At 42.3% G+C, this 12,473-nt stretch overlaps 1 protein-coding gene across 1 annotated transcript in view; it reads left to right on the forward strand.

Annotated features, from left to right (window-relative positions):
- Positions 1 to 1,021: 1,021 nt before the first annotated feature.
- Positions 1,022 to 12,473, forward strand: part of SPPL2A (signal peptide peptidase like 2A) — a 45,933-nt gene continuing 34,481 nt past the window's right edge. The window contains exons 1-4 of the mRNA XM_070762352.1: positions 1,022 to 1,284; positions 5,743 to 5,862; positions 8,191 to 8,370; positions 11,700 to 11,783. Of these exons, the coding sequence (XP_070618453.1) occupies positions 1,231 to 1,284; positions 5,743 to 5,862; positions 8,191 to 8,370; positions 11,700 to 11,783 (438 nt within the window). The 5' untranslated portion in view covers positions 1,022 to 1,230. The remainder of the gene's footprint in view (positions 1,285 to 5,742; positions 5,863 to 8,190; positions 8,371 to 11,699; positions 11,784 to 12,473) is intronic.

The following is a 12,473-nucleotide window of genomic DNA, read 5'->3' on the forward strand; positions in this document are numbered from 1 at the left end:
TGCTACAGTATGTATGTTGATTATTCAGTTTATTGTGGATTTTAATTTGGATTTTATTGTTAGATTGCATATTTGACTTCTTTTTAATTGTTTTTTATATTTGTATTGTTGTAAGCTGCCCTGAGTTCTTTGGGATTGGGTGGCATAGAAGTCAAAATAAATATGTATAATTAAATAAATACATTTTGGCGAGCTTAAACTAAGATCGTGCCCAAGTGGTCCCGAGACGGCATTGTACAGGTAGTCCTTGACTTACGACAGCTTGTTTAGTGACCAACATTACAACCCACACTGAAAAAAGGGACTTGCGACCATTTTTTCCACACTGCTCTTTTCAGCATCCCCATAGCCATGTGATTTACATTTGGATTATTCTTGATAACTGGTTCATATTAGAAATATTAGAAATATAAATAAATAAATACATACATACAAATACTGTAGCATCCCTTGGGATTCCCCGAGTCTGTCAGGAGAGAGGCGGCTTATAAATCTAAATCTATCTGTCTGTCTGTCTATATATCTATCGACTGTATCTAAATATAAATAAATAAATAAATGAATGAATAAATAAATAAATAAATACTGTAGCATCCCTTGGGATTCCCCCAGGCCAAGAAGGGCGGTTTATCAATCAATCAATCAATCAATCAATCAATCAATCAATCAATCAAATACATCTCCCTCCCTCTATCTATCCATCCATCCAATACACCTCCCTCCCTCCATCTATCTATCTATCTCTCATTTATCATCTAAATAAATACTGTAGCATCCCTTGGGATTTCCCCAGATCTGACTAAAAGCATCGCCATCAACCTGGCGGTAGATCTGCAAGAGATTGGATGGATGGATGGATTGGGAGGCTTCCTTCTCGTGTTCGGGTTGGATAGGAAGCCCATGGGAACCGGTGCGGGGCCTTTGGGCCGCCGCCGCCTCTGCCTCCTCCTCTTCCTCCCCTCCTCCGGGCCGGCTTTTCCGCCGGCGTCCGTGCCGCCTCTGCCCTGGCGGAAAGCCCGCCCAGAAGAGGAGGCGAAGTCCCGGCCCGGACCCGAGAGCCGGTAGCCGTCTCCGGAAAGAAAGAAAGAACTAAAGAAAGAAAGAAGCCGACGCGCCTCGGTGGAGGAGGAACCGGCCGGACGCGGAGGGAGGGCGGGGGGAACGGTTGGCTGCGGGCCGGCCGGCCGTCGGAAGCGCCTCCGCGGGGGCGGCGTGGAAAGAAGCCGGGGCATGGGGCCCGCCCGGCTGCTGGGGGCCGCGCTCTGGGCCCTGTTCCTGCCGCTGGTAAGGGCCCGCGAGGCCGTGAGGGAGGGGGACATAAACACACCCTCGCCGGACAGAAAAGGCGGGATTTTGGGCCCCCGTCAATCGCCTCAGCAAACGCTCCCGGGGCTTCCCAGCGGGGGCTTCAAGGCAGAGAGCGCCTTCCTTGGGGCTGCCCCCCTCCCCTTTGGGGCTTGCCCCCCCCTCTCTAAGGGAAGGTGGGAAGGGGCTTCCCCTACATCCCCCGTGGGCGCGACCCCCTCGGAACCTCATAAACCTCGACCCAGGTAGGCTTGCTCCCGGGGGGGGGGCTTTTGTTTTTGCGCATGCGCGCCGGCCTCAGCCATGACACCCGGGGCTCGCAGGGGAATTGAACGGCGCCGCTTTGAAAGCTTCAGGTTTGTCGGCGTCGGTGGCCGGACTTGGACTTTGCTCCCGGCTGGCTTCGGGGCAACGGGGACCTGCCTCCTCACGTGCCGCTTGTTTATTCTCTCTCTCTCTCTCTCTCTCGTCCGTCTGTCTGTCTGTCTGTCTATCTATCTATCTCTCTTTCTCTCCATCTATCTATCCTTCTATCTTTCTCTCTCTCTTTCTCTCTCTCTTTCTAGCTTTCTCTCTCTCTCTCTCTCTATCTTTCTATCTCTCTTTCTCTCTCTCTTTCTCTCTCTCTCTCTCTATCTTTCTCTCTATCTATCTTTCTCTTCCTATCTATCTATCTATCTATCTATCTATCTATCTATCTATCTATCTACCTTTCTATCTTTCTCTCTCTCTCTCTATATCTCTCTCTATCTTTCTACCTACCTACCTACCTACCTACCTACCTACCTACCTACCTATCTATCTATCTATCTATCTATCTATCTATCTATCTATCTATCTATCTAATGCCCTTATACTATTTCTTGTATTTTATCATAGGATGGATATATATTTATCCCAGGCATGTTTAAATTCACTTACTGTGGATTGATCAAGCCCGTCTGCTGGAAGTTTGTTCCAAGCATCTACGACTCTTTCATTTATTGTATTTATTTGTTGTATTTATATGCCGTTCATTTCAAAGCGGACTCAGAGTGGTTCTCTTGTGGCTTATGAAAATAGAATACAATAGAGTAGAATTCTTTATTGGCCAAGTGTGATTGGCCACACGTAGAATTTGTCTTCGGTCTTCGGTGCATAAGCTTCTCCGTGTGCATAAAAGCGGTAAACAATAAATCATGATCGTGGTCATCATAAATCATAAGATGCAACACTTAGTGATAGTCATAGGATACAAAATAAGCAGTCGGCATAAATCATACTAGAAAACTTTAAAAAAAAATCTGCTTCAGATTCAAGGATTCTCTATATGTAGTTGTGGGTGCCTGAGAAAGTGTAACGTAGATTGTCTAGTTCTAGTATGTTCTGTAGCTTTGTTTGGATTATTTGAACTGTGAGCTCTGGGCGACAACTGGTGGTATTTCTGTTGTTGTGGTTTGTCTTTTAATAGGTCTGCCTTTGAAACCGATTGGACTCTGTTGATGTATCAGTTAGTTTTGTTGGTGGGTGTTTTAGTCTCCATCAATGGAACAGTTTTGTAGTTAAGGCACCAGGCTTGAAAGTAGGTGACTGTGAGTTCTAGTCCTTCCTTAAGCATGAAAGCCAATGCACCTCACAGGGTTGTTTTGATGGAGAAAATAGGAGGAAGAAAGTGTGTTGGATATGTTTTTTGCTGCCTTATGCTGAGTTATTTGTAAAATTAATAAAGCTGGGGTGCAAATAACATAAATAAATGACTTAGAACAAACGCAGTTGCAGCTAACATAGATTGGTGATATTTTTTTAGGTAGCATGAAACTTAATGATTGTCACACGTATCTAAATATTTTCAGTCACAACACAAACCTTTGCACTTCCTGGTTTTTGTTTTTGTTTTCAGAAAGCAAAATTGACAGACAGATTTGCAAAAAACACTTTTCTAGCAGATTAATAGCTGCTTATCCAATAGATGCTGGCCTTGAGTTAAGGGTCTAGTCCTTAAACAACACACAATCGGGACAGGACAACAAAATTCACACAGTGTTCCATCAATCAGCTATGATACCAGGAAAAAAAAGGGATCAAGGACACAGAGTGTTGCAAACTGCATAAACAAAACTCCAGCTGTCATTTCATACGGAAGTCATTTAGTTTTTGTGAATTGCTTGAATATCTTTTCCCTTAACATAAAGTTTTACAATAATATATAAGAATCACATCTTAAATAGGTTACAGCTTCGGGCTAACCTTGTCTGGATAAAATGCTCAGGTTAATAAGTTAGAGCGGTGATGGCGAACTTTTTTTGGTTCCTGTACCAAAAGGTGTGTGTGTGTGGGTGGGCTAGCATGCGTACACATGCCCACACCCCTTCTTTTCTCCCCACACACGTGCACACCCCACCCACGCTGTCCCCCAAATGGGCAAACTGGAAGTTCGGAAAACACAATTCCAGTTTGCCATTTTTTGCATTCTGGAGGGTTTATGAAACCAGGTTGCAACGCCTTAGTCTCTTCAGCCTTGAAAGACAGCGTTTGAGGCGTGACTTGATCAAAGTGTATAAAATCATGCAATTCTTTTCTCTATCACACAATACTAGGACGAGGGGGCACTCCCCAAAGATCATAGGTAAGAAAGTGAAAATAAAGGGAAACATTTCTTCACCCAGAGGGTCCTTGGTTGATGGAATTCCCTTCCAGAAGAGGTCGTGACAGCTGTCAGCCTAGATAACTTCAAGGCAGGATTAGACAGATTTATGGATGCCAAGTGTATCAGTGGTTATTGAAACGGATGTCCAAGTGCCACCTCTATGTTGGTTGACGCAGGCAAGGTTCCCTTGGGTACCATTTATTGGGGGTCAAAGGAAAGGGAGGGTTTTGCCTTCTCTTTCTGCTCAAGATCCCCATGGACAATTGGTGGGCCACTGTGTGACACAGAAGGCTGGACTCGATGGGCTTTGGCCTGATTCAGCATGGCTCATATTTATTTATTTATTTTATTTATTAATTAGATTTGCATGCCCCCCCTCTCCGTAGACTCGGGGCGGCTAACAACAGCAAAAAGACAATATGAACAAATCTAATACTAAAAGTAATGTTAAAAAAAAACCCCAGTTTAAGAAACCAATCGTACATACAGACATACCATGCATAAATTTTATAAGCCTAGGGGGAAGGGAATATCTCAATTCCACCATGCCTGACGACAGAGGTGTTATGTTCTTCTTATGTTCTTATGTTTAGGGAAGCTTTCTGAAGCTCAGGAATGCAAAAAACAGCACAACGAGCAAACCGGAAGTTTGGAAAACGCATTTCCGGTTTGCCCATTATGTTGTGTTTTTCACTCCGGGACTGGTGCTGAAGCATGGCCAAGTCTTGCATGCCCTCCGATATGGCAGGTGGCACACGTGCCATAAGTTCACCATCACGGAGTAAGATATCAGAGCCTACAGCAGCGGTGGGTTGTTCCCGGTTCGGCCCGGTTCTAAGAACCGGTAGTGCCGGCAGTGGGAGGTTCCGATCACCCACCTGGGACCTTCTGCACATGCGCAAACTGGTAGCAAAGGGCTTTAGAACCCACTACTGAGCTACAGCCTTGAAATGCAGACAACAGAAACAAAACACTTTTGTGTCTGCGTCCATGAGATCATCCTAAGCCAAGCTCAGTTTCAAGGAGGGACAGAAAAAAAAATAGGATGGCATGTGGTTAAATGCCTTGTGAGTCAGAATCTGAGTCACTCTGAATTTTGATGACTCAGCCAATCATCATCTAAATGTCTAAAGAGTGTTTTTGATTACATATTTCCAAGGCTGTGAACAATGGAACAGATGAACAAAACAGACCTTACATTATTGGTAAACGTTGATATTGGTCAAACGGCAAACAAAATGTCAGAATTAGTTAATTCTAAATTCTTCTAGATGAAGAATGATCCCACTTAAAGTTAAATGAAACCCTCTACCATCTACGAAATGTTTTTGCTTAATCTAAAATTAGTTAGGGGAACTACATCATGTGAAAATGTCCAGCAATTCCACCTATAATCTTGCTGAAATCTTAACAGCAAGTAGAGTGAAAATCTTCATCCTGTAGAATGAAAAATGTTTGAAGAACTGATTGAGAGATATAAGTATATTTACTGAGTGTTTTTATTTGTTTTGGTCTCTGGTCTGTGACTAATAAAACCGAATTGAATTGATTGAAAGATATAGGTTTTCAGCTTTCTTAGCTCAAACTTCAAACCATGTTCAATTTTTTAAACTCTGTCAGATGCAGGGGTGGTTTGAACCAGTTCGCCCAGACTGGTAGCGCCCCACTGATGATGTCACAATGATGTCACAGACTCAATTTGGTACCTGTGCCTAGGGGCTGCCATCTTTTTTTTTTAATTTTTTTGAAAAAAAGTGTAATTATTTATTTTTTAAAATTAATCTGTCTTCTTCTTCTTTTTCTAATAATAGATAAGTGCCCAAGGAGGAATCCTGCATGCTGTCCAAATTGGCAGTCCCCATTTCACAAAGGATTATTGCGTCTATTACAATTCTAACTGGACTTCCCTTCCTGAAAGCTTATCTAGCATTGTAAGTATTGTTAAGAACCGGAATGAATTTCAGTTTGGAGACCTTTGACAAGTTCCAGGCCTTGTGCTAAGCTATCTGTATTTTATCATTTTTTAAGCCACGGTGACTGTGTCAGTGCATAATACTAAGCCATCATGGTGGGATTCCCACATTATTTGTGTTTTTTTTTAATTCAGCAAATTTATATAGTTGCCCAACTCACAAATTGATGATTCCAAACACATACATACATACATGCATACTATTTATTTATTTATTTATGTTTATTTATTTATTTATTAGATTTGTATAATTTTTATAATTGTTTAGATTTCTTATATATTATTATATTTAATGTTGTACGCTGCCCTGAGTCGTCTCGAGAAGGGCGGCATAGAAATCAAATAGATAGGTAGGTAGCTAGGTAGGTCGGTAGATAGATAGATAGATAGATAGATAGATAGATAGATAGATAGATAGATAATAAATTTATTTATTTATTTATTTATTTATTTATTTATTTATTATATTTGTATGCCACCCCTCTCCGTAGACTCGGGGCGGCTAACAACAATAATAAAACAGCGTATGACAAATCTAATATTTAAAATAACTAAAAAACCCTTATTAAAACCAAACATACACACAAACATACCATGCATAAATTGTACAGGCCTGGGGGGAAAGGAGTATCTCAATTCCCCCATGCCTGATGACAGAGGTGGGTTTTAAGGAGCTTACGAAAGGCGAGGAGGGTGGGGGCAATTCTAATCTCTGGGGGGAGCTGGTTCCTGAGGGTCGGGGCCGCCACAGACAAGGCTCTTCCCTTGGGTCCCGCCAGACGACATTGTTTAGTCGACGGGACCCGGAGAAGGCCAAATCTGTGGAACCTAACTGGTCGCTGGGATTCGTGCGGCAGAAGGTGGCCCCGGAGGTATTTTGGTCCAAGGGCTTTATAGGTCATAACCAACACTTTGAATTGTGAGCGGAAACTGATCGGCAACCAATGCAGACTATATATAGTTTTATACATACATACATACATACATACATACATACATACATACATACATACATACATAATCTATAATGAAAACATTAAAAAAAACCACCTCCCACCCTTCCTGTCAGCAACTACACAATCAAATCAGCCATTTGATCATCAATGGTACTCCCAGGTCCCTGATAAGAACCACGTTTTCCGGGGCTTTCAGGCAAAACAACAGGGTAGGTCATATCTCAAGGGGAAGGATGAAGAATAATTATTTAATTATTCCATGTTTTCTCTTGTTATTACTTTTATTATGTAAAAGTGTATACACTAGTATTCACACTTTCTCTTATTTATTTATTTTATTTATTTATTAAATTTGTATGCCCCTCTCCGTAGACTCAGGGCGGCTCACAGCATTGATAGAAACAATGTACAATACAAATCTAATAATACGAAGTTAAAAAACCCATAATTTAAAAAACATGCACCCAACACACCATACATAATTTATATAGGCCTGGGGAAGATATTTCAATTCCCCCATGCCTGACGGCAGCGGTGGGTTTTGAGAAGTTTACGAAAGGCAAGGAGGGTGGGGGCAATTCTGATCTCTGGAGGGAATTGGTTCCAGAGGGCCAGGGCCACTACAGAGAAGGCTCTTCCCCTGGGTCCCGCCAAATGACATTGTTTAATCGATGGGACCTGGAGAAGGCCAACTCTGTGGGACCTAACTGGTCGCTGGGATTCGTGCGGCATCTCTTATCCCAACTTTTAATCATGTCACCCTTTAATCATGTCACTCTTTTATTAAAAGATGCTTTGTTTCTATCTTACCTAACTTCTAATCGTGTCACCTATCTAAAAAAGAAAGGAAAGACAGAGAAAAAGAAAAAGAAATCAAAACAAAGGGAAATTGTCTATCCATCGTCTCTTGCCCGCTTCGGTATTTGAGTTGCTATGCTTTTTTCTTATTATTTGTCTGCCATACTCCTCTTTTTAATCTTTATCTCTGTCTGCAGCTGCGTCTTTTTCCCAGAAACAGTTGCAGACATGAGAGGCAGCTCTAGCGACCTTGTGTGCTTTAAGGAATTACAAACTGGGCTTCAGAAACAGCTGTTAGTCTCTAACAGGAAGAAAGAGACCTTTAAAATAGCATGTCCTCCTTGGATTCTCACAAAATGCATTTATGACTCTGTGTTAAGGATTTTAATTCTGGTTCCTGTAAATAACAGGAAGTGACCAAAAAGGGTATTTCTTTAAAAACTATTTCAGTTACATTGTAGAAGTTTCTTGCATGTTTGCTCTTTAATTTTTGGTTTTGCTTTTTTAAATGACTTATTTTTATGATCTTTTAGGATTATGCAAGGCTGGACATTTTGACCCCTAAGTTGCTCTGCAGCCCATCCGACGTTACCCAAGACATCAAGAACAAAGCAATTGTCGTGAAGAGGGGAAACTGTACTTTTTTAGAAAAGGCAGAAATTGCTCAGCGGTTCGGCGCCAAATTGTTGCTGGTGGCCAGCGAAACTTCCATAGTAAGGTCCAGTTTTTGACCAACTGATTGCTTTCTGTCGGTCTTTTGGTGCATGGAAAACGATTTGTCCATTTCCCAATTGTTATTTAGCAGATCTGTATCATTTGGATCAACATGTACAGATTATTAAAGCCCTACATGGCATTGGACCAGATTACCTCCGGAACCGCCTGCTACCGCACGAATCCCAGCGACCGATAAGGTCCCACAGAGTTGGCCTTCTCCGGGTCCCGTCGACTAACAATGTCATTTGGCGGGCCCCAGGGGAAGAGCCTTCTCTGTGGTGGCCCCGGCCCTCTGGAACCAACTCCCCCCGGAGATTAGAACGGCTCCCACCCTCCCTGTCTTTCGTAAACTACTCAAGACTCACTTGTACCACCAGGCATGGGGGAGTTGAGATATTCCTTCCGCCTAGGCCATTACAAGTTATGCATGGTATGTTTGTGTGTATGTTTGGTTTTATAATAAGGGTTTTTAGTTGTTTTATTATTGGATTGTTACATGTTTTTTTTATCATTGTTGTTAGCCGCCCCGAGTCTACGGAGAGGGGCGGCATACAAATCCAATAAATTATTATTATTATTATTATTATTTTAGTAGGCTGGCCCTGGCCCCTGATTCTGTAGTATCAGTATATATATGTGTGTGTGTCTGTGTAGGTAGGAAGATAGGTAGGTAGGTAGGTAGGTCAGTCTTGGTGTATTCCGGTCTTTTCCCGTGTAAGATTGATAGAATCTTGGCAATGTTTTCAATGAGGTCCCGCTTGTCATCTTCAGCACCAGTGAGACCTCGTCAAAACGTTGCCAAGATTCAATCAATCTTACATGGGTCTACCTACCGATCTACCTACCTACCTATATACCTACCTACCTATATACCTATACCCGTGAAAATCTACAAAAGCATATATGTGTGTGTGTGTTCGTGCGTGTGTGTGTAACATATTTTTGCTGAATTGAAGATGAAAAATACGTTACACATACAGAATATAGTTTGTCGGCTATGAAAAAATTAATGAACTGCCTTGGACATGGGGGAGTTGAGATAGCTCTTCCCCCTAGGCCATTGCAAGTTATGCATGGTATGTTTGTGTGTATGTTTGGTTTTATAATAGGGTTTTTTAGTTGTTTTTTTATTATTGGATTGTACATGTTGTGTTTATTGTTGTTGTTAGCCGCCCCAAGTTTGCGGAGAGGGGCGGCATGCAAATCCAATAAATTATTATTATTATTAATTATTATTATATGGCCTTGGGTTGGGCTGAGAGGCAAAAGGAAGCATTGAGCTCCTCCCCTATTTGGGTATACTGTACCAGGGTGATTCGACAGAAAAAAACCCATATCTATCTATCTTTTAAGCAGTATGTTGTTTAAACAAACGGGTGACAATTTTTTTTTATTAAATTAAATGACCGTTCCTGGATTTTCAGCTAATAGGGATCCCTTGAATTGCTGTAGATTGAAAACCAGTAATTGCAGGTAGTGCTCAACCATTTGTTTAGGGCTTTAGTTTTCCCTTTATCCAGATGGGTTTAACTTAAGCTTCATTAAGCCATTTCTTTCTTTCTTTCTTTCTTTCTTTCTTTCTTTCTTTCTTTCTTTGTTTCTTTCTTTCTTTCTTTCTTTCTTTCTTTCTTTCTTTCTTACTTACTTACTTACTTACTTACTTACTTACTTACTTACTTACTTACTTACTTACTTATTTATTGGATTTGTATGCCGCCCCTCTCTGTGGACTCGGGGCGGCTAACAACAGTGATAAAAACAGAATGTGAAAATCCAATACTAACAGCTCAAAACCCTTGTTATAAAACCAATCATACATACAAGCATACCATGCATAAATTGTTAGAAGCCTAGGGGGAAAGAACAAAAAATTGTTACTATTATTATTATTATTATTATTATTATTATTATTATTAATTATTTATTGGATTTGTATGCCGCCCCTCTCCGGAGACTCAGGGTGGCTAACAGCAATAATAAAACAGCATGTGATAATAATCCAATACTAAAAACAGTTAAAAACCCATTATTATAAAAACCAAACATACATACAGACATACCATGCATACAATTGTAAAGGCCTAGGGGGAAAGAGCATCTCAGTTCCCCCATGCCTGGCGGCAGAGGTGGGTTTTGAGGCGCTTACGAAAGGCAAGGAGGGTGGGGGCTATTCTAATCTCTGGGGGGAGTTCGTTCCAGAGGGCCGGGGCCGCCACAGAGAAGGCTCTTCCCCTGGGCCCCGCCAACCAACATTGTTTAGTTGACGGGACCCGGAGAAGGCCCACTCTGTGGGACCTAACTGGTCGCTGGGATTCGTGCGGCAGAAGGCGGTCCCTGAGATAATCTGGCCCGGTGCCATGAAGGGCTTTATAGGTCATAACCAACACTTTGAATTGTGACCGGAAACTGATCGGCAACCAATGCAGACTGCGGAGTGTTGGTGTGACATGGGCATATTTAGGGAAGCCCGTGATTGCTCTCGCAGGTGCATTCTGCACGATCTGAAGTTTCCGAACACTTTTCAAAGGTAGCCCCATGTAGAGAGCATTACAGTAGTCGAACCTCGAGGTGATGAGGGCATGAGTGACTGTGAGCAGTGACTCCCAGTCCAAATAGGGCTGCAACTGGTGCACCAGGCGAACCTGGGCAAACGCCCCCCTCGCCACAGCTGAAAGATGTTTCTCTAATGTGAGCTGTGGATCGAGGAGGACGCCCAAGTTGTGGACCCTCTCTGAGGGGGTCAATGACTCCCCCACCAGGGTAATGGATGGTAATTTCCAGAGCTAGTGAAGTTAAAGGATGAAGGCCTGCGAGATATAGGGAGAAATATGAAAAGCAGAAATGTCTACATCAGGGGTGTCAAATTAGGGGTGCCGCATCAGGGTTTTATTTGACCTTGGGGAGCCGGGGTGGGCGTGGCCAAGTTCAATGTCACCCATGTTGTGGGCACCGGGGTGGCCCAAACACTCTGCAGGCAAAAACAGGCTTCCGAGCTCTGTTTTCGGCTGCAGTGGCTCTTGCAACCCTCTGCCAGCGACAATGGAACGCCGGAGAGCCACAGACGGCCCTCCCAAGCTCAGCTTTTGCTGAACACGGGCTGGTCCTTCGCTTTCCAGGGTGGCCCACAAGCCAAGTCTAAGCACCCCATGGGCCTGGCCTCCAGTTTGAAAACCCTGGTCTACATAATAAGTGTGGAATTGGGGGTGGTGGTTATGTGTTAAAAGACAAATGGGAGGAATTGAGAACCCCTTTCTTGAGAAATATCTTTGATTTAATGAAGTCTTGGCTCAAGTAAGCAGACACAAACTTATTTCCATTTTTCTAGCGTTCTCCGGGAGGGAACAAGACCCAGAATCTCACCATTCCTATTGCGCTCGTTAGAGACGCAGACATAAAGGATTTGGAACAGGTAAGCATCCTTTTCACAGTGGCTTTTTGTGCAGGTGAACGGGAAAAACAAATGGCTTCTGTTGAAAATTAATAGATTTTTGGTACATGTTTTTCTTTGATCTGCTTCCATCTTTTAATATTTACTGACACGCTGTTGGCACTATCTTTACAGTTAGAAACATAGAAGATTGACAGCAGAAAAAGACCTCATGGTCCATCTAGTCTGCCCTTATACTATTTCCTGTATTTTATCTTACAATGGATATATGTTTATCCCAGGCATGTTTAAATTCAGTTACTGTGGATTTACCAACCACGTCTGCTGGAAGTTTGTTCCAAGGATCTACTACTCTTTCAGTGAAATAATATTTTCTCACGTTGCTTTTGATCTTTCCCCCAACTAGTTCTTTTGAGTTTCTGATTAATAACTGGGGTTGAAGATTAATTAAGCTTGTTTTTAAGAGGAAGCGCTTTCCCAAGAAATCCTCTTTTTTTTTTTGCTGATTTATGAAAGTTCAGTATTTTTCATCCCCTTGCTGGGTTCCTAAAAGTGGCACAATAAAGCAATAACCCTTCCCTCCTGGAACAAACATTACACAAATCACTTAACTGAGGTTTTTGCAGTATTTGGTCTGTATGACATTTTCAATTTTCTTCTTTTATTTGCCTTTTGGCTTTTTTCTCTTCTCCTCTACTTCTAGGTGGTTAT

This window comes from Erythrolamprus reginae, chromosome 10, assembly GCF_031021105.1.
Source record: "Erythrolamprus reginae isolate rEryReg1 chromosome 10, rEryReg1.hap1, whole genome shotgun sequence".
Lineage (NCBI taxonomy): Eukaryota > Metazoa > Chordata > Lepidosauria > Squamata > Dipsadidae > Erythrolamprus > Erythrolamprus reginae.